A 21,750-nucleotide genomic window follows, 5' to 3' on the forward strand; every position below is an offset into this window, starting at 1 on the left:
TTTTATGTGCTCATCATCTGGCGTCTGTGTTGTATAGCTCGTACTTTTACCTGGTTGCGAAAACTGTTGTAATTCGAAGTTTTGCTTTAGTATTTCGTTCGCTTGACGCACAGTGGTGTTCAGTAATTGAAATTACGACAACGGCAAAGCCCTGTATCTTGTTCCTCAAAGTGCGCGGGTTCTTTCATGCGCTTCTCTACGTTGGGTCAAGGGGCCACCAAAATGCGAAATTTCTGGTCGTGGTGTGATGCATTGTCAGTGCAAAAGTGAAGTGTCGTGCACACTGCTTATTTACTATGTGGACAACTATAGACATGCATTTACAGTGAGCATTCCTCGATGCAGGCCTGCGATGGAGGCTGAAGGTTACACTTTTTTGTTCCTAACCAGAGAGGGATTCTCGTTATTCAGAATATAACGCTACGCTTTAGCCTTATAGTAGTAGGCAGCCATTCCAATCTGTGTCCCTGTTTTGTTACTTCCAAGATAACAAACGAATCTCGACAGTCCAGCCCCTCTTCGTAGTGAAATGGTCGTCTGTGGAACAAAGGCAGCCTCAGCGTGGAGTCAATGTTTTGATAAGGCACTTGTCTTTGCCCTAACGAAAACAAGTCATCTTTTTCACACGAGGACTCTCCGGGATGAGGCTTGCTTCGTACGCCCATTGACGGTCACTTCTAAATTTCAACTCCCTTTAAAATATCTTACTGTGAAATGTAAGTTTGTATACCCTAAACACAATATAGATAGCTTTATTTCTTGCTCTTGGTTGCTACAATGTATTTCGCGTGCGTCAGTGCTCTGGTACATTTCAAATGTTTTGCCAGCAATTCAAGTAATACGCCGTAGACTCATCGGAATTGGAACATCGCTTCATGGGTGCATGCAACAAAGAATGCTCACATGTTTAATCGCCTTAAGCTATAGAGGTGTGTGGTCATTCGGGATGGTGAAGGTCCTACTGTGAACTCGTAACTATGATCGAGGTGAAGGACACGTAAATCAAGTCATGCACTGAAAAAAAAAAATATCCATGCAGTTGAGGTTTAGTTTAACGGTTTCGCGTTTTAGAATTAGTCTTGCCTTTTGTCGTGTAGTCTTTGGTGAAATGTTGACTGCCTTACAACGAAGGCACAGAGAAGGCGACAATAACGCAAAAAGCCGGTTAGAAGTGATTTAGCGACATGTGGATGATTTCAAACGTCTTACGTTACTTTTAGTACTCCTGCATCACGCACTGAAAGAAATCGCCTCCAGTCAAGAAAGTGTGTGGTTTCGCAGAGCAGATCGTTTGCACGAAAAAATGAGACGAGTCAATATTCCCAGCAATTGCTGGGCTGTCACGATGTTTCTGGAAACGAAAGTGATGACCTGCGACGAACAGTTTTTGCAAATGAAAAGCTTTGCGAGACCATGACTGCAAGGGCAGCAGAATACACTTATTTCAGATATGCTTATTGGCATGCATTAAGAGTAATTCGCTACAATAGAGACAAAATATTTCAGTGTTAAATATACGCTGACAAAGAAGCCAAAGAAGTCATACAAATTTGAAGTAAGGAAAGCAGATTTTGCAGACTAATCTCACCGTCAATACGAGGTCCTCTTCGTCGGACCAGGTCAAACTAGTGTCGCTTAGACTGCTCACTTCTTCGAGGTAGCTGACTTCCCGCTCCAAGCGACTGAGTTCTTGTTCCTGGCGAATAAAGTCAGGTCAGAATTAGGAAGGGTCATTAAAGTTAGATCCACATGCCAGCCATGGATGTGTTCGCACATGTGAAACGCCGTGTATAATTTGAATCTAAGGAAATTCAAGGGGCGTTGGAAAATGTGCAAGCACCTTATCACCAAAATTTTATTCTCACGTCCCTGGCTTTACTTTGTGTTCCTGGCCATTGTCAGCATCTCGGCTGATTACATTGTGCTCACCTTTATAAGCAGCTTCCTCTGAAGGTCACATATCACAGCATCCTTTCGCTTGAGGTCGTCTTCTAGAAGAGCTACCTTATTACGTAGTTCGTCTTGGGTCTCATGCTATGTGAGGAAAAAAGAAAGAAGAAAAATGTTTGTGCGCTGGTGCTGTATAATAGCATAAAAATACTTAGTTGCACTAATGGACGCCTTCGAAAGTATCTTGGAAGGCTGACAATAGATCATTAGCATAATTCGATTAATTACTCGTTTCAAGCAGGAAAAGACATTTCTTCATCAGGGCGGGCCATGACAACGCCATGACGCTGCCGGGCAGTAATGACGACAAGCCCACTTGTCAATATGTCGCCTGGGCCCTGGCAGTAAGTCATCTTGTTGAACCACCGGCTCCAAGTTGAAGCTTCCATTTTGCCTACCAGTGGCTACGTCAAGTTTCTGTATTCCTGTGACCTATCTCTTTTCTTTGGAAGTGCACAACATGTATCTCAAGTGCGCGCCTGATTGATGATAACACAGAAGTTGACTTCACAGACATGTTGCCTCATAGATAAATGAATTTGATTCATTACATTTCATGAACATTCCTGCACGGACAGCTTGAATCAGATATGTAACACAGAAGATAGTTACACGGATGCCCAGCAAAGTTCTGACTAGATAGTGCGCATAAGTCTACTTCAAAAGGGGAGAATAACCCCAAGTCTACGACCACATGAACAGGAAAAGCCAATAGTGATTTTCGGTCTCGCTAACTGATTACTGCTTAGCCTTGCAGTTGCATGGTGGCAGAGAAGAACCATAGGAAGTACCACACACCAGGTATGTCTTGAAGGCAATTTTGATGTGCTTCATGGCGGCTGCCACGTACTGCTCGATACCGTCCTCCTGCGTGAGCAGCTCCGAGACAAGGCACTGCTCCAGGCCGTTCTCCGGTGACGGCCTTTCGATGATCACTTTCCGAATGCGGCCCCTGAGATGCTCTCCGCCGTTGCCCTGAGCTCGGGTCGTCGTCCGTGGCGACGGCGGTCGCCTGGACGGTGGCGCCTGGTACGACCCAGCGTCCGTCGACTCGAGTTCGACGGCCTCCATTCTTTGTAGCAAAGTGCGTCTTGCCGCGTGTCCTTCCAACGTGTTTCGACTCCATAGTCGGCTCCTGAAGGACTGCTGAGAGTGCTGAGAGTGGGTAGTCGTCCCGGGCGCTGCCGGGGGAGCTAGTCGCGCCATGGCGTCAGACTGCTGTTGTTGCGTCTGCGACTGCTGTTGCGGCTCCCGCTGGATGTCTAGGCTTCCCGAGTCGGCCGAGCTGTGCTGTGCTTCTTCTAGTGTGTCCAAGGCGCCACGCTGCGACATGCTCATCACGCTTCCTTGCGGTAAAAGAATGGCAGAGTTGGCGGATGTGACCGGTGGGCCCGAGGAGGTCGTCGTAGCAAAGCCGCCGCTCCGCCGGGCGCCTCCCCCACTGACGGCGCGCCCGCCACCTCCACCGTCGTGGGTTAGTCTTGGTTTAATCTCGCACGGTTCCGACACCGGGCTGGGACTGCGAAACACCTCGTCTTCCAGTTCAAACTTAGGCGACAGCATTTGCAGCGGCCCGCTATCGGAACCCGACTCTGCGCTCGCCGGTGCCGGCTGGGTCCGCCGCAGGGACACTTGAGCGGACGACGTTGCCGGTGGCGCAGATTCCCGCTGCGGGCTCAAAGAAAGCGTGTCCGGTCGCGGAGGTGAGAGCTTTGTAGACACAACGTTACTACTTGAGGCACTTGGTTTGTCCGCCGACGCCGATGGCGCTGACGCCGCGGTTGCGGTTGCGGTGGTCTGAAGCTTAGACTCTTTTTCCTTCTTATCTTCCATGGCTTTCAGTAGGAGGACTCGCTTGAGGAGCGGAATGTTTTGGTTTGCCACCGCCTCGGCGGCCGGGTCGCTGGGTGGAGGCGGGTGCACCTGGAGCGTGACGGTCGGTGTTTGCTGTTTGTTGCTCGTCGAGTCGCCGCCAGGCTTGAGCCGATGTAGGACGTCGGCGATGCTTTTGCGAGACGGCGCCGCCGCCTTCTCTGCCGTTGACGACCTGCCGGCCGACGTCACTTCCGTTGACGCCAAGGACATGCTTGCCTGCAGCCGCGACAGCCTTCGCCGTTCGAGCAAGCTCGAGTGCGTGGTCGGTTCGAGGCGCGAGATCGCGCGGTCTTGCTGAGCGTACGACTCGCGGCGCGCGTGGACGCCACCTCCTCCAGCGCCGGGCGAAATCGACAAGTGCTTGGAAGCGGCGTCGCTGGGAGCCGAAGACTTTGCGGCCTTCTCTGCGTCCCGGAGCATTTTGATGCGCGTCAGCAGAGGAAGCCCCGCGCCGATGGGCTGCACGGGACTGGTGCCGCTGGACTCCTGGTTGGTAGATGTCCCCATAGATGGGCCCATGCTCTTGAGAGCCGATGGTCTCTTGGCGAGGTCGGCCAGCTCTTCTTCGCCCTTGATGCATGACATGCTGGTGACAAGGCCTGCGGTACGTGCACAGAACTTGAGACAAATTGTGACGCGCCCATCTTTACCAGCTCATCGGAAAGCACAGGCGCAAGAAGCGAAGCGTACTATTGCGCAAAGGGGTCTTACATATACTTACAAGTCTTACATGTTGGCACATAACAACGAACAACACGAGACATTTAAGAGGATAATGGCAGTGAAGTCTGAAGGAAAGCGAGATCTACATTTATGGATTTCTGTACTCGTGTGCAAAACATTGTACGTGATAAAACGTTTTGAATGTGCCAAGTTTTTTGTTGAGCATTTTGTTCTTGTTCTATATGTTACGTGGGGTAGCTGCGGTGACAACTGAGGGCGCCAACATCTACTTTAACATCATTCAAATAAAGCACGATAATCAATTCTCTAAGAGACACTCCTATGATCTAGCATTCATGTTATTCAAATGAGGCGTGCGTCTCGCGTTGACGTAGTGCTGTGTCACGACTGACTGTCACGACCTGTGCTTCGATTGAACAGACAGGAAATGTTACCAAGCGCTTTCGCTCTTTTATTCAATCTTTGGCGCAGTAATTTATCAATATGTTTTAATTACAACGAAGTGAGGATCTTGTTCTATGCTACTGTCTATAGAAAGCATTCTTACCTTTGAGTGCTTGGCCTCCTTGAGAATCCTGGCGGGTTTGGAACCGCCTGAAAGGCAAAGTGAAATTAGGCAAAATATTCGATAGCATTACTTCTCATCTCTCTCACTGATGTTGCCGCTATAATTGCGACAGCAGCTTGATTTGTTTTTTGCTCATATTCATGTAAACACATTCTGAGGTCTACTTATTTGTCAGTCTTGTTTTCTTGCAACGAAACAAATTAATTGGCAATGAAATTAAGTATTGCAAGCACATGGTTCACGATAATTTCTGGCTGCAGATCCGGACACTTGAAAGACGTACATGCATACGCTGCCACAAACAGTTTTGTAAGGAAACGAGGCAAGCAACGCAATACAAGCAAGCACTGACTGAGCCAATCGGCTGACCTTAGCAGCTTGTGTAAGGACTTGGTGACCGGTGTCGACGGAGTGGCCGCATCGCTGTCCTCTTGGTGATCATCCATTGAGGACAGAACGGGGTCCATTTCAAGCTGTATATCTGGTGGTTTCTGGGTGCTGAAAATAAATAGGACCAGAAAAGTGACGCGATTACCGGGCACGGGGAGAATTAAAAGATTACTGGGATTTTGACACAGGTACAATAAGGGCTACGCGGGTTCAGCACAAAATAGATATGTGCAGGTGCCTCCCCAGGTGTTTTCTACGAGTTTGTGTCTCTCGACAGTTTACGGATAAACGGTAAACGTGGATCTCGACTTCCCAGCGTCGCTGTTCGTTCATAAACGGAGAAACCTTACATCTCGCATCCACATCATAAAGGGTACTGCATACATAGGATCTGAACCGTGAGGTTTATCCAACATTCGAATGATTCAGACGAGCATGGTTCAGCAGTAGGGAATTCTGCCTTTGTGTGAATTTCATCATTTCATTGTACGGATTTACGAGGGCAGCCGGCACGTGTGCTGACGAAGAAAAAAAAAAAAGGAAAGGGGCGCCATCAACACATGCGATGCGCTCAACGAGGACTGATTTCAGCATATGTGACGGCTCAGTGCATTAGTCGCATTGTCCACCGCTGTTGTATAAGCGCCCTTAAACCAAAGCAAACGTCCTGATAGACTTGAGGGCAATATGGCACAGCGTGGAGTCTCATGGTTTGGCTGCTTCGTGTCTTAGTCGGCTTTTCCGCCTCCAATATACATAATCTCCAATGACTGTCAGACTGAAGTTTTACTGATTGATTGACTGACCGCCTCGTTGAACTAAATTTGATCATTGATGACTTCTCTCTATCCTGCCTTATTCACTCGTCACTGGACAATGTTTTGACTTATGAGGTATTTATGAGGGCGCTGACGCTAATGAGAAAGAACAAGGCTAACACACCGAAGGTTGTCGCGATTCGCCGTCACTTAAGATGAACCTCGACAGAGCATACGACATCAGCTTACACGTTGCCTCGGCTGCGGGTCTCAAGACAACGCGCTTCCATTTCTGTTGTTTAAAAGACACCAACATTGATGATCAATGGAGAGCGTGCTCACGTGGTGTTGGTGCGGCTCCTGAGAAGCTGCCTGATGTTCTTGACGTCCTTGCGCAGTCTACGCATGGCGTCCATGGAGCGCGGTCCCCTCGAGTGCACCGAGCCTTGCGGGGAAGCCGAGCCGTCGCCGGCGCCCGCCGCCGACCCCGGCAGGGCGCCGGTCACGGTGCCTCCGCCGACGGTGCTGCGCGAGATGATGTCGTCCGCTTTCTTCACGGACGCCGCCAGGCGCGCCTCCATGAGCCGCTTCCGACCCATCGCCTGCAGGATCTCCTGCGGAACGGAAGGGGAAGAGGAGGGTGCGCGAAACGCACAGACCGGCTTGGCCCTGCTCATTATACCAACCCTATACTCACTGTTTCTATAAGGCCAGAAACGCGTGTTTACCGTTGTCGTAGCGTCCTGTGTTATAAGGCCCGGGACGCTATAAGGTGTAAGGTGTAAAGCTACTCCAAACTGTTTCTCTATTACGTTTCTGCAGTCAACCTTCCACGAATGGTAAAATATAATACGGGCCACCCCACTTCGCCCGTCTGTCACGCAACGTCGTGAAAACCGCGAGAACTCCCCATCTGATACGACGTGTGCACACTGATTATGTATCACTAGAACGAACAGAAGAAAAATAATTATTTCCGATGCTACACCTTTCTTGTCATCAGCCCTCCGCTATTGGTGAAAAGTTTTCGGGCTGCACCCATTTCGCCTGTCTGTCACGCAACGTCACAAAACTGCAAAATTCACCACGCCAAGTTGACCGTGCACGCATTAAAAATGGATTAATATGCCGAACAAAACGGAGCTTTTTTTAGGAGTAGGCGGTGACTGCCCCGTTCCGAAAGGAACAGAAGATGTCTGCCTATACTGATCACATTAAAAAGCCTGGGAACGCGGCGTCGTTACAGTCACCCAACGTCCCCCGAGAACTTCAGAGACAATGAGCAGATGTCGTTAGACTAGAGTATGCCAGTGCCATCTAGAATGATAAGGGGCAGCCATGTCCCCCTGTAATGCAATCGTACTCTCGTAATGATAAGCGCCGTTCATTGGAAAATGCACTTTGCCGTTCTTGTTGTTGTAGTGCATTGGCGAATCACAGCGATACAGCAGTTCGATTCTGCAGACCTTGATGTGACTGTACTGTATGACTGACCTCGCGTGTACGCCGCTTCTGCAGCCAATGCAAAACTTCGCAATTATGTGCGCACATTCCAAGGTGCGTGGCATTGTTGAGGTATGTTATTGGCACTTTCTGCTTTCCACAAGTACAAGAACAACGTAGGTCCGGTGACGATCACAACCCTCGCACCAGGTTTCCCCGTGTGTAACAATGACAAATCCCTAAGTAAAGATTACGTTACACTCACTCATTTAGTTCCGAGTAGTGCTCCTCGAAACGTCATTACGCCATTTTAGGCGCCTGTGCACATCGGTCATAAACGTAAGCTTGACAGTACGTGTTGTTTTACCGTTCCTTGAAAGTCTTGTGCTGGCTCGCAAGGTCAGTCCGATAGTTCGAGCTTCGTTGCAATTTCACCGTATGCTTTTCATACGATGTTCATCGTGCGCTACATCATCTCCAATTCATAATTTTTCCTGTCCTAAGGTTACATTGTCGTACTTTCCGCTTTCTAATGCATTCCTGTGAGCGTTGTTGACAGTGGTGCGTCAGAAGGCGATTCTCGTCTTTGACTCGTCGTTTATACTTCAAGCTTGTGAAACCCATAAAAACACCATCTCAACGGTGCATCGAAGACACATGAGTAATGCTCATTGTACCTTCTCCAATTGTGTTCACTCGATATATTTAAAAAGAGGTCGCTGTATTTACTTATTATTTGTCACAGACTTCACTACCTTGGTATTACTCACGTTTGTATCGTTGTTAAAGATACTGCCCAAAAAAAGGTAATCCATGGCATCAATGAGTATACCAGTTTTCAAATGCCGTTACAATCACCGGATGCAGTTTCTAGCCTATAACGCATTTATCGGACCCACTTCGGGATGTGCCAGAACGGTCTATAGGCTAGAAAAATTGTAACCGGTGGTGCTAACTGCGTTTGTAATTGGTAGCTGAGACCTCTTAGTAACAGTGACTCGCTTGTTTAGTCAGTAGCGTTACTAACTCTATACAGTTACCAACTGCAGTTATACCAAGGTAGTGAATGCTGTGACGACTATATAGCTAGTAACTACGACACAGTGTAGACCATGTGGCCGGGCCAAAGATAGACACTGCATATGATCTTTTGCCCTGCGTCTTTTGCAGCTTTCCCGTAAGTCCTCGAAAAGGCACAAGACAGCCCGGTTAAGCCTAACAGCATTCCTCTCGGATCGCCTGTCTCGCGGAGAAAAAACACAGCTGCTAACGCGCTTAGAGGATAAAGGTGAAGAGACAACCCTTTCTTTCCTTCTCCGGTACGGCAGCAGGTAACACGCGTGTTTGGTCGACCTTTTTATTCGTCGCGACAAATCAGTCCTGTTACGCAGCAGCTTTGGAGGCACGCGCTGACTCCATGCTTGACATTTCACTCCATGATTCATGAAGGATTTCATATATGACGGAACCTGCGTCGCTACTTGCTCAAGACCTCGAGAACATATTCGACATTGAAGATGACAGGTCACTTCAAAAAATAAGGAACACTAAAGCCATGCAAATTTCTAACGTCGCTAAGAAAGTAATTAAGCGCCCCATTATATAGTAAAAAAAAAAAAACTAGAATCAATATAGCACGAAAATTTTCATATGCTGCGCGTGTGGGAGATAGAAAGAGTGACGTAGACATTTGTGTTAGAAGATCCCCTATAATTCAAAAACAGAGGCAACCAACGAGTCACACAGAAAAAAAAATAGCCAGGGATAACAAGAGCCGTTATGAACTTTGTGTAAACGCGGTAAGGCATCGCAGCCCTCATTTTGGAATAATTACACAGCTTACGCACTCGTTCCTGCTTCAGTCATCGTGGAAATGTCCCTACGAATCTGAAATTACCTCTTCTCATCACCGACCCTCTCTGCCTTGTTACCTTGCCGATACGCGAAGCCCGCCTGCAGCTCTCTCTCTTCAGCGTTCTGACATTCACCTCGGTAGGCTTTCTCGAATTCAGTCTTTCTTTATCGGCCCCTTGTCCCACGTCCTATCTAAGTACGCCTGCTGCGTCACTGATCTCTTGGCCAGCCCGCATTCACCCTACACCTCCCTCCGGCCTTTTTTCTATTGGCTCCCAATTTGTTCTTGCTTCTCCACCGCCTGGTTCTTTTTTTTTTCTTCGTCTACCGAGGCTTTCCTTCACGTCAATTTGACTATATATTCCTCCTAGCGGTGCTTAGGGCATCACCGTCGTTCGAACTGAGTCCTTTACTTGCACCTTCTCAGACATTCGCCCATTGGCAGGCAGCTTACTTTCGTTCGTCGGACCCGTATAGTTGTTTTATTCTGCCCTTTCTTTCCCTCTTGTGCTCGTGTTACGGCAAGGTTCTCCGACCACAAGTTAATCCGCTTACGGCCACTTCCTGCACTATTAATCCTTCTTTCCACCCCTGATGTTTCAGCGCATTAGGAGCTCCAGCCCGGAAGCGAACTGGGAGGACCAAAGCAACGTCGACGTCTTCCGGCAACGGGAGAAAAAAAAAATCAGCAGCAGACGATCGTTCAGCCGGGCATTCGGCCACCAACAACACACCCATGATTTATTTCCCTTTAAGGAGGAGGAGCTATATATATATATATATATATATATATATATATTTCAAAGTAGACTTACTACTTACCCAAATATATATATATATATATATATGTATATCTAAAATGCAAACAAAACAAATTTTATTTCGACGTTTCGTCCGGGGACCACCTCCATACCATGTCCCTCATCAGTGCTCCACTCAATCCTACATTAGCTCATAGACATTCATTTGTGCTAATGGCTGAGCAGGATAGACGGAGAAAGAGTGAACAGGGAAGTATAGATAGATGAGACAATACGGGAAAGGCGGGGAAGAAAGAAGAGGCAGTTACCTCAGCTTCGGGATAGTCCTTCATGGCAGAGAGAACGTCTTCCCTAGAGAGACTGAACAGTTCCGAGTAGCCTACAGATCGGACGTCAGCCGTTCGCCTGTTTCGCCCAGGAAAAGAGGAAGGAAAGAGTGGAGAGAGAGAGAGAGAAAGAAGACGAAGAAAGTTGACAGAGAATAGTGGTTACCTGACCTTGTCGGCCGAACATAGCAATTGAGGTTTCCAGCAGAAAACACTGACATGGACAGATGGGAAGACCATTCTGTCCGTGTCAGTGCTTTCTGTTGGAAATCTTTATTGCAAAGTTGAAAGAGATCCATAAATATCGCCAGTAGTACGGCTCGCGTTATAATCCCAAAGATGTATTAGCTAGCTATCCGTGGTCAGCAAGAGCTGGCTGACTTTTATAGTATTATTTTACTTTTTTTATTTGGGGAGTGGGGAGTAAGTATGCTTTCAGTTGATGTCAATTTATTTTCTCTGAACTAACCTTAAATTTCATTGAGCCCTGACATGTGTCCGCCTGTATCGGGAACGCTAAGTTTTTCGAAAAGGGAATATAACACCGGTTATTACAACCTTGACACAACGATAAAGACTTTCGAATTTCGCTATAAACACACGAATTTGACCCGGATTGTGCTCTCGTGCTCCTTACAGATGGAAATCACGTATAGTATCTCCGAACATGAAACATGGGTGATTTAGTCGTAGAGTACGTGCGCACGAATGGAAGTTGCCACTGTCGTTTTTTTTTTCATTCGAAGAGCTACCAATGGCAGAGATGATGCAGTAACCAACGTCAACTTACCTATTAAATCCGTCCAGATTTAAGATGCCGATTTCACCGAAGAAGTCACCGGCCTTCATTTGAGTGAGCACTTTTCCAGTTTCGCTGGAAGAAACAGCGAAAAAATAAACCATCAGCCATGAAGAAGCGTCCATTTCCGAGCTGCAGGCTATTAGTAGCCTTGAATGCATCTAGACAGGAGAATTTCATTGGCGGGCGAATTGCCAGTTAGAAAATGCGATGCGTCAAGGCTACATTCAGCTGCGCCGCTACAAAACATGTGCATACGAGCATGCCACCCGCGCCTACTGACACATAGGCTTTCACACATAAAATACGGTCACGAACACGCGCACACTCGCGCACGCGCACGAGAATGCGCGTGTGCGCGTGAACTCGCATACATGCCAGTGCACACGCACATCGCTATCAGTATCATATCCCCCTTCTCACTCTCTTTAAGAAGAAGCTTTAGCTCGAGGCTAACTCCAATTTTAGATTGCAGCTCTTAGGCGCCCGTTGCTGCGGCGAGCGTAGGCTTCGGCGTCCCAAACCGAGCAAACGAGTACAGCGAAAGAGTGAACGCGGAGCGCTTCGGGAGATTAAACACGAGGATAGTGAAGAGAGCGTAAGGAGGAAAACGCCAGAGAAAAGTGCAGTGGAACCATGAGGCCGAAAGCGGAGGAGGAGGGTATGGCGGAAGCGCGAGAAGAAAGGCGTAGTGCCGCGCAAGACGGGCTTTGCGGCGACGATGGATACGAAATGGCGCCAGAGTAGCGCGCGTCGTCTGTATGGAAACAAAGTGCTGCATGAGCGGAGGTCTGTCTGCGGCGGCTGCTGTGAATCGTGCCCGCGCGTCACGATTAGCGAGGCAGCCACTCCACACTTCGCTCAGTTTGCAACGTGCCGCACGAGGCATATTGTCCGCGCCAGGCAATATATTACGAAATGAAAACACGTATAAAGCTGCCCTCAAATTTCGCATTGGGGAGTATCTCAATCGCCGGTAACTTAAAAAAAAAGATATGTGTGCCATTCCCACGAATACCGCTCCGGCAGCAGTAACCAAACGCCCAAAACCAGCGAGCGAGCTGTGCGACCAGCCGTTACTCAGTCGCACAGCTTGACTAATAGGCTATCACATAATGATGATAGTAGTTTAGATTTTGACAACGCTATCTCTCGATTGTATACTTTAGTTCACGACGCTACCACTACACCTATTTCAGTTCTACGGTGGTAGGTACAACTTCCGTTTGCTAGGTACCTTATGTGTTCTGTGGCCTGACCAAGAGGCTTTTTCAAAACCTGCTTGGGCCTGGCTATAAGACCAACGTTGTTCGAACACAACGCGACCGTCAGTGGTCACTCACTACTTCTGAGCCGAATTCTCAAGGGCAACACTGTTTCGAAACCATAACAAGGAACCCCCCGACCTGCTCTAAGTAATACTCTCTATTTCGATCAACGTTCTTTATGTTAGCGCTTGCGACAATTGTTAAGCTAAAGTATCATTCATAACAAGTTCAATACTAAGGATGCTTCTTTTTACCTAGTGATGACTGCATTCTTGTTGGAGACAAGATATGTAAAATAGTAGGATAATATCTTGAACAGTGGTTCGTTTCGGAAAAGCTACATTTTAGAGCACAACTCTTTCGGCGCCCATTCCTTCGGCGAGCGTCGGCGTCGGTCTCGGCGTAACCGAGTGAGCGAGCACTACACTGAAGGATGAAAGAGAGAACATTGACCGGCAGATGAAAAAAGACGCGAACCGCTAACTTCGGCTCCAGTGAATGCAGCCGCTTGGGTGACGTGGCGCGGGAAACTGGTTTTATGCGGACACGCCTTACCACTCGATGCGTACTCGTATCACCAGTGTCAGCCAAACCGCTAGTGTCGTACTATCGTCTGCTCGCGTCAGCTCTCGTTCGCGCTTGTTCGGTTTGCTTGGTTTCGTCTCGTTCGCGCTTATTTTGATTGTCATGGTTTGCGTTTGTTTTGCAATCTAATTCTATGCGCGACGCGAATTGTAGAGTACTTTCTGGAAGCCGGGGGGTTAACCGAGGCGCCCGTTGTTATTAGTCTTATCATAAGGAGCCAAGAAGCACTGACACCAAGGACAACATAGGGGAAGTTACTTGTGCTTAATAAATGAAATAAAGAAACGATAAATTAATGGAAATTAAAGTGGATGAAAAAACAACTTGCCGCAGGTGGGGAACGATCCCACAACCTCCACATTTCGCGTGCGATGCTCTATCAATCTGACTACCACGGCGCCGTTTCCCCATCCACTTTATTGGGTATTTATGTTTCCTAGTAGAGCCCTGGGAGTGTTAGCCAGCGCCACCACTCACAAACCTTGGCGGCGGATGTGGAACATCCTTTCTGCCGCAGGCGTCACGAGAACGCGATCTTTTTTGGTGAAAGCAACCGGCCAACAATCCCACACATGCTACCTGAAGGCATCAATGTTGCCGGATTCGAGACCCTCGCCTTAGTGGCATACTTGAGCAGGTGATGCGAAGGTTGTGGCATCGTTCCCCACCTGCGGCAAGTTGCTTTTTTCATCTACTTCCATTTCCATCAATTTATGGTTCCTTTATTTCATTTATTAGGCGCAAGTAGTTTCCCCTATGTTGTCCGGTTCTTTGTCCCGCATCAAAGGCAACTGGCGACAGAGAGAACACGAGTCGTTCGATTAAGAACGTCTTCGACGACTAATAAATGAAGCCCAGCTGGGCCCGACTTTGGACCAGTGGCTGCATTATCCAGAGCCAGAGCATGGGAATCACAAGGGCGGGTATTCAAGGCGAGATGGCTTCACATTTTTAAGCCTCGAATCTTCAAGACCCAGAATTGCGGTGCAGTAACATTTGCGACTCGAAATAGTAGTTCTAGGACCGGTAGGAACCCCCTCCCTCCCCCCCCCCCCCCTTCCTCGTTCCCCACCTACGAATAAAGAAAGCAATGGTAAAGGGAACAGTCAGCGTGCGGCAAATTGGGCATTCGGTTCCCGATTGTAGCGGCGGATTTCTAATGGGTGCTGACTACAAAGGATGCTCGTGTGTTGTTAAATGGGTCGAAATACGAGTGGTCAAAATCAGGTGGCAACCGTCAACTACGGTGCTCCTTGAAAGCCCGTGTACAACTTTGGGACGTCAAGCATCCGTGGTGAGACGCATCCGCCACACGCTCAACGCTCTTTCACCCAAGTAACTCTTTATAAAAATGAAAGCACCGAAAATTGCGGGAGCGCCATCCACAAAGCTACGTTCCTCTACAGAAATGTATGCCAGACTCAAACCTAAGTAACTTTCGTTTGGTTCAAACCTTTTCTCTGCGTTCACCCGCAAGGAAGAATGAGTATCGATCACCTAAGATGTAGGGCAAAATAGTCGGTGTGTAACATGCACGGCCTTGGTTTTCGATTAATGAGTTCTGGGAATGCCACAATAAGTTTCGACTCCTTGTTAAGTGAGTATATTCTTGATAGAGTCGGAACTCTCTGTACATATTACTTAGGTCATAAGTGACAAGTCAGCTCATCACTCACAAGAACCCTTTACGTGCATCGCACTGATCACAGTGCGTTCAATGACTATTCGGCTGCTGGCAACTGTAGGAGTACCATGCTATGACAGTAGCCAAGTAGCTTATCCTCCACTAAATTGGAAGCTGTTGCCACGCGACTTCTGCAGCGACGTTTTTTCTTTCTTACCTGTTGGGAGGCGTTCTTTTTGCCTAACCTGCAATTTGGTAGTAGTGGGACAAATTAGTGCTTACTCAGAAAAATGCGCTGCGTGGGGTGCCCGCGTAGCGAACACCCTGTCGTCGCAGCAACGACCGACCGACCGTATCGACCATTAATTAACACCGGGGTTCGTGTGTCACGTTCCGACCGCGTTATCGCTCAATAAATGCGAGTAAACGAACGAGTAGGAGGTGTCATTAGCACGAGGCTTGAAATCTGAACGACGACGGTAACAAAATCAGTGGGGTTTTAGACATAGAAGATTTGCTATTGTTTACTTGATAGGATCTGTAAAAAAAAAAGACAAAAAAACGATTCGTTAAACACATTAGCCTGCGGCTCGCTCTCCGTTATCGAAGCGCTGCACGCGCTCGAGAATTTCCTGCGAAGACGCGTCATTAGTTTCGGCATCCGGTGTCCGCCTTTCCAGGATGTGTGCGCGCGATTCGCGCTCTCAAATTGACACGCGCCAGCGCCGACTTTCTCTCCTTTCGTTTTCTTCCCTCGAACATCATTAACCTCGTGACGCACATTATTAGGGATCTGAATGCGGTGGCATCCATTAAAGCTTCTAATAGCTCGCCATTTTCTTCTTTCCTTCTTCTTTTTCGCTCACGCAGTTCTACTACTGTTGCTGCTCGTCGCTTTACGGTGACGACAGATACCCGCACGACGCTTTTCTTCAGAGCATATCACCTCGCTCGTGGTAGATCGATGCGAGTTCAGGACACACGTTGGCAGCACAATCACAATGGCGCCACCTAAGAACGCGGCTCGCAAGAGTGATGGTAGCGAGCGGACACATACACAAACACACGCATACACACATACACGCACGCACGAACACACACATACACATACACACACGCCAACAGACAGACATACTATTCAACAACCCAACAAATAAAGAAAGCAATGACTGGAACGAAAAAAAAAAAATCATCGATAAGGAAACGAAGCGACATCCACACGTGATATCCACCTGATCACTTCGAGTATGCCATCGGCGATGATGAACATCTCTCGCGCGACCTCTCCCTTGCGGCAGATCAGATCCCCGGGGGTGAAGATGTAGGCACGCATCTTGAGCACTAGGTCGTGCAGGAACTCGGGCTGGCACTCTTGGAAGATCGTTACCTGCGATGACAGAGGAGAGGGGGAGCCAACGGGAAGATGTCGGCGGCGAGAGGTCAGGGACGGCCAACCACGGGACTTTGGTTGCCACGTCATGAGAGGGAGAGAGCCAACCGAACAGTGGCAAAGATACCAGATACTAAGGCACACCATAAAGAAAGCAATAGCGAGACTGGGGGCATGTACAATAATAATAATATTTGGGGTTTTACGTGCCAAAACCCCTTTCTGATTATGAGGCACGCCGTAGTGGAGGACTCCGGAAATTTTGACCACCTGGGGTTCTTTAACGTGCACCTAAATCTAAGCACACGGGTGTTTTCGCATTTCGCCCCCATCGAAATGCGGCCGCCGTGGCCGGGATTCGATCCCGCGACCTCGTGCTCAGCAGCCCAACACCATAGCCACTGAGCAACCACGGCAGGTGGCATGTACAATTGCAGTGTTTTACAAGGAAGCTTAGATAGCTATCATCATCATCGCCGTCGTCATCGTTGTCGTCATCATTATTATCGTCACTTATAGTCGGGTGCAGGAGGACAAGCGAGTGGGCCAAACAAAACCTTCCGCAATTAGCGCCATTATGTAGCAGTACTGCAGAGAAAGATACTTATGCGTCCTTAGCAGCGAACGCGATTACAAAGTACTTGCCCTCTCATCATATCTCGTATCGAGGTAGGGAAGCAAGCGGAACGAGTGGCCAAATCGTGCAAGAACACCGCTTGTCGAAAGGGAGAACGTTTCGTTGTTGCCAGGATAGCCGCCACGGGGTGTGAGCATTGGCCAATTGAACAAAGATTAGCTTACTCAGGCGTATAGACAAAGCTTAGGGTGAACTCAAGATTTCTTCGTGCCAGATCCTTGCGTAGGGTTTTGGTAAATTTTACGTTTGCTCAGAGAATGTGCAGCCTCGAATCCAGCAGAGCAGGCCATCCAATTCACTGAGCCACTGTAACCGCCTGGATGGGCGAAATGCAGGCACGTGTCTTGTTCTATCGTGCCGATGGCCCACAAGTTTCGCCTCTAGAAACGCATGTCTGAAGTCCGTGGGAGCATACCTTTTTTAGCGTCTTGAGATTGACGTGGAGTGCCAGCTCGGTCTTGAGCTTGTCCGGCAGGCAGCCAAGGGCAGAGTTGATATCACCTCCGCCCTGCATCCTTCCTCTGCAAGAGGCAAATGAGATAGAATTTAGATATCACGAATAATGCGTATCAAAGGGAACGGAAGCTACTGAATGATTTCTCGCTTGAATCACTCAGCCATTGAAAGTTTCTCTATGGTGCCGTCTTCTTGCCAAGAAGGTTGAAAGTTGGTTTCGCATGGCAACACAGAGAAAGAAACGGCGACTTGAATGTGTCCGAGGCCCAGCGAAGCAAACAGGGCAAATGGACGGCAAGTAAAGGGCAATATGGCAGCGATATTTCTGTACGACATTGTTGTTTAAACAAATCGCATATAGCCACTTCTGCATGTAAGTGCCTTCGTACAATGACGTATTGTTACGAAATTATGCAAGTAAGCTATTACTAGGTGATTAATAACAATAAATCATTTTACTGAGGCAATAAGAACAATAAAAGGCACCCATTGAATTATTTATTTGATGAATTACGAATCAAGGTATTGTAAGTGCGTATTACCACATCGAAAATCACAAGTTTGACTGTGACGAATGAAAGAAATAGAAATGTACGAAGTTACGTTGACAAAGAAGACCCTAATAAACGAAATAGGCACTGATGGTGCAAGAGGAAAGGCTAGACTCGAAGATTGTTCCAGCTCAATTTCTGGTCATGGAGAAAAGTAGGTAAAGAAGACAAAAATAACACGCACAGATAAAGAACGGCTTTGTCTATGCCGAAGCTGCCTCGCGTTTTCGAATAAATATTAGACGAAATTGAAGAGACGGCTTTCGGACAACGACGAAGCTGGTACGTAGTAGTATGAAGGGAGCTATGCGAAAGTATATGCTCGAGTCTCATAATGGGGGGGGGGGGGGGGGAGGGCTCGAATAATACGGAAGAGAAAGAAACGCAGATGCACCTTTCCACGCTGTTTCATTCAATATAGAACTCACTTAACTGCAGAAAAAGCAACGCTGAGATCAGTTCCTTGGACGCGAATCATGCCTACACACCATCGTAATTATCAGTACAGCTATCCTCGCGCAAGTCTTTACATATACCGCTCCTAGTGTACCCCCCCTCTTCCTCTATAGACTTCAGAAGGACTGATTGTTGCGCTGGCTGGTCTATCACGTTGACTTAAAAAGTAAGCGCACGATGTTTGGACAAACACACACACACACACACTGGCAACAGACGCGGACCAAGCGTTTGGCTTAGTCTGCTCCCTATGTCCGAATCAAAATTTTCCAGTCTTCACAAACGCCGTTAGCAAATAAAGTCTCTCTCTCTCTCTCTCTCTCTCTCTCTTAAAAGCACTACATAGACTTTAGACTGAGCTATTTCACCTCCCTTTCGTTCTTGGATGCTCCATCCCGAAGATTTGTTTGCAACAGCGCTCGGTCAAGTTAGAAACTCACCGATGAGCTGATTACTCTGCAGTATAACTCGTACAGAAGGCACGGTACAAATACAAGAAGGCAAATTTTTTTATCTTGCCCCACTGCACAGAACTTTGGCGGTGAGCACAATATTTACACGCTGATGATCGTAGTGGAGATTATTTGTTAACACGCGAAAACAGTGTCCGCAATGATGAAAATTAACACGTCACTTCGCTTCCACTTCGTTATTTGGGCGGGGTGGTTAGTCCCGGAGAAAAGTTTCTACAATATGTCTCTCCCTGAAATTCACTAAAGCATCGGTTAAGTCATTTTGCGCAGCTGTCTTGTGCCTATAGACGCCACACAATGTAACCGGTGCGCTTGGCTTGTGAATTAATCACAAACACGAGCTGCTTGCAGCCTTCGAGAGCCGGTGCCGAATTTTCCTTTCCGAAATCCCATATTCCTCCGTCGGGCACGATATCTGCCGGTTTGTGAAAATAAGCTGGCACACGACACACCCAATACACGATGCTGTTCACATTATTAAAATGCAAAAAGAAAAACAAAAATACACGTTACCTAGTTAGTTATTCGGATTTAATGGCGCAAGATCAAGTCAGGCTAGGCTGGTTACACACATTAGCGCATGCTCTACGCAATGCCACAGCAGTGCAGCCACATAAAAAATACAGTAAAATTGCTTCTAACAGACTTTAAAACTAACGATGGCAGTTAAATAGCTTTAAAGAAGCACGTTTGGGGATCATCGCAAACCATGAGCGAGACCATTTTATGTAAGCTTAGCCTCACGAAGCGTTCGGCTTACAGAAGTCGCGCTGAGTGTTCATTGCCACCCTGTTGTAACATGTGACTAACGTAACCAACCACTGCGTCATGAAACTATCACCTTGCGATACTTTCTTGGCTTACTATAAAATGACTCCCTAGATTATTATAAACGAATTGATTACTATTAAAACTGCGCGCCAAATATAACTGGGTTGTGACAAAGGTAGGTCGACGGGCGATCGCACGCAATGGGTCGTCAACTAATCGACGGATTTAAAAGCCACGGAGTGCAGAAGGAACCGGCGCGGGGCATCTGCTCGGAGAGAAGAGCAAGACCTTTTCGCCCTCTCATTTCCGGGCAGAAGACACTTCCGCGTTAAGCCTTGGCAATCCATCCACGTCTGAGAGTAAGAGGTGTCAACGACCTCGGCGGCGGTAACGGACCACTCCGGCGGAATGGATTTCCTCGGGATTACGCTGGCAGCGAAGTTATCGCGTGACAAGGGCCAGAAGCGCTTCTCTCTTGTAGAGAGGAACGATTAGAACGAGAAACCTTCACTTCTTGCAATTTTTTGTTCTCTTTAGATTGAAATAAGCTGAACTAAGAGAGAGAGAGAGAGAGGGGAGGGAGGAAGGGAGGGAGGGAGGGAGGGGGAGAGAGAGGGAGAAGCATTAATAGATAAGTCAAAAAGTCGTAAAGGAAAGGAAAGAGAAAAATAACTGGGTGTAAAGAAATGGGTAGATAAAAAGAAATCAACGTTCATATGTGATATACTGTAGATCGTCGAAGCGCGACACACGGCGTAGTGAAAGGAGAGAGGCGAGCGACATTGTTCCCGTAGGCATACACAGTGCATTGAACTGCGAGGCTGACAGAGAAAGCCGGTTATATACCCTAGTGGCAGGTCCTTTCAGGAGGAGAGTAGTAAGAAGGGTTCAACGGGAAATACAAAGATAAAGTCAGCACGTGAACAGGCATAAGGCCGGCGGTAGTGGAAAGGGAGAAGGGAGGTGCTGAGGTTGGCCAGCACTTCAAGTCCGGACAGGCATCAGTGGAGCCGAGCCGGAGAATCGCGGGGCGTCACCATCGCCGCAAAGGGGTGGTGTTCGGCTCTCGGCGGCGAGTAAATGACAGTCCCTCTACTCGCCCGGCGAAGCGCAGCCGCCGTCCATTTTGGGGATTTGCGCTATCATCCACTATTAAAGCGGACACTGGCGTCAAAGACCTCTCCCGGCCAAGGCCCAGAGACGCGGCTCGGGCAGATTCTGGGCTCCTATACGCGTCTGGCTTTCCTTCTGGTCCATTCGAATGCATAGCGAGTAGCTCTTCTCTCTTTCCTGGACTTTTGACACAAAGAGAAGGAAAAGGCGCTAGGCAAAGAATTGCGAGGATGCCTTGGAACTAAAGAGAAAAAGAAGAAGAGAGAGGTCACTGGTCTTGCGATGTAGCGGCAAAAACTAAAGGGAGATGGGGGAAAGAATCGCGAGGATAACTTGGAATGAAGAGAGTGTGTCAGAAATTGAGAAATGGCTTGCGAGATGCAGTGGCAAACAAGAAAGATAAGGGTGTTACCACGCAGACAGAACTGCCTTTCTCCTGCAGTCTAACGGAGAAACCGAAGATGAGGTCACAGCAAGTTACAGACAGGGCCAGCAGAACCCAAGGGCACAGATGTTACAATTGCTTTTAAACTTAGTAGCCCGCGGTGGTCGTCTGCGCCTACGAGTTACGAAGATAGAGTGGGTAGCGTAGGGCTGTCGAAAGGGGCGAGGTGTGATTTAAGGGGTAGAGAAGCCCAGGAAGTAAAAACATGGTCAATGTCACTGACGGTGGTCAGCTGTACACTTCGAGCTCGAACAGTTACTGCGACTCCGATCTTTCAATACCTGTTCCCAAAATTTCCTTCGCTTTAAAATATAAAATTATCCTTCTCCTCGTGTTGTATTATGGTACAGTGCTACTTCGGTTTGGCGACGACATCGAGAAATTATGACGCATTTTAAGTTGTTTTACGACGTCCAAATACCGCAATAGCGTCCGAAGACTAACAAATGAATGCAGAAAAACTTGTAAAGCATGCTTCTCTGTGATAATATATCCCTAGTGGCAAAGCCATTTTTGTGTATCAGCAAGTGGTCTGCGTATGAACAATTGGCCGGAAGCCAACCTAAGGCCGAT

The 21,750-nt window shown here is 47.9% G+C and overlaps 1 protein-coding gene across 1 annotated transcript in view; it reads right to left on the reverse strand.

Moving 5' to 3' along the window:
• The window catches only part of LOC126520696 (uncharacterized), an 82,135-nt gene that overhangs the window by 16,279 nt on the left and 44,106 nt on the right, over nt 1-21,750 (reverse strand). Inside the window, exons 7-16 of the mRNA XM_055064268.2 lie at nt 17,328-17,433; nt 16,118-16,272; nt 11,400-11,483; nt 10,592-10,688; nt 6,568-6,839; nt 5,447-5,575; nt 5,057-5,103; nt 2,749-4,424; nt 1,930-2,034; nt 1,589-1,696 (exon numbers count right to left, since the gene is read on the reverse strand). Coding sequence (XP_054920243.1) covers nt 1,589-1,696; nt 1,930-2,034; nt 2,749-4,424; nt 5,057-5,103; nt 5,447-5,575; nt 6,568-6,839; nt 10,592-10,688; nt 11,400-11,483; nt 16,118-16,272; nt 17,328-17,433 — 2,779 coding nt within the window. The remainder of the gene's footprint in view (nt 1-1,588; nt 1,697-1,929; nt 2,035-2,748; nt 4,425-5,056; nt 5,104-5,446; nt 5,576-6,567; nt 6,840-10,591; nt 10,689-11,399; nt 11,484-16,117; nt 16,273-17,327; nt 17,434-21,750) is intronic.

This window comes from Dermacentor andersoni, chromosome 3 (genome assembly GCF_023375885.2).
Source record: "Dermacentor andersoni chromosome 3, qqDerAnde1_hic_scaffold, whole genome shotgun sequence".
Classification (NCBI taxonomy): domain Eukaryota; kingdom Metazoa; phylum Arthropoda; class Arachnida; order Ixodida; family Ixodidae; genus Dermacentor; species Dermacentor andersoni.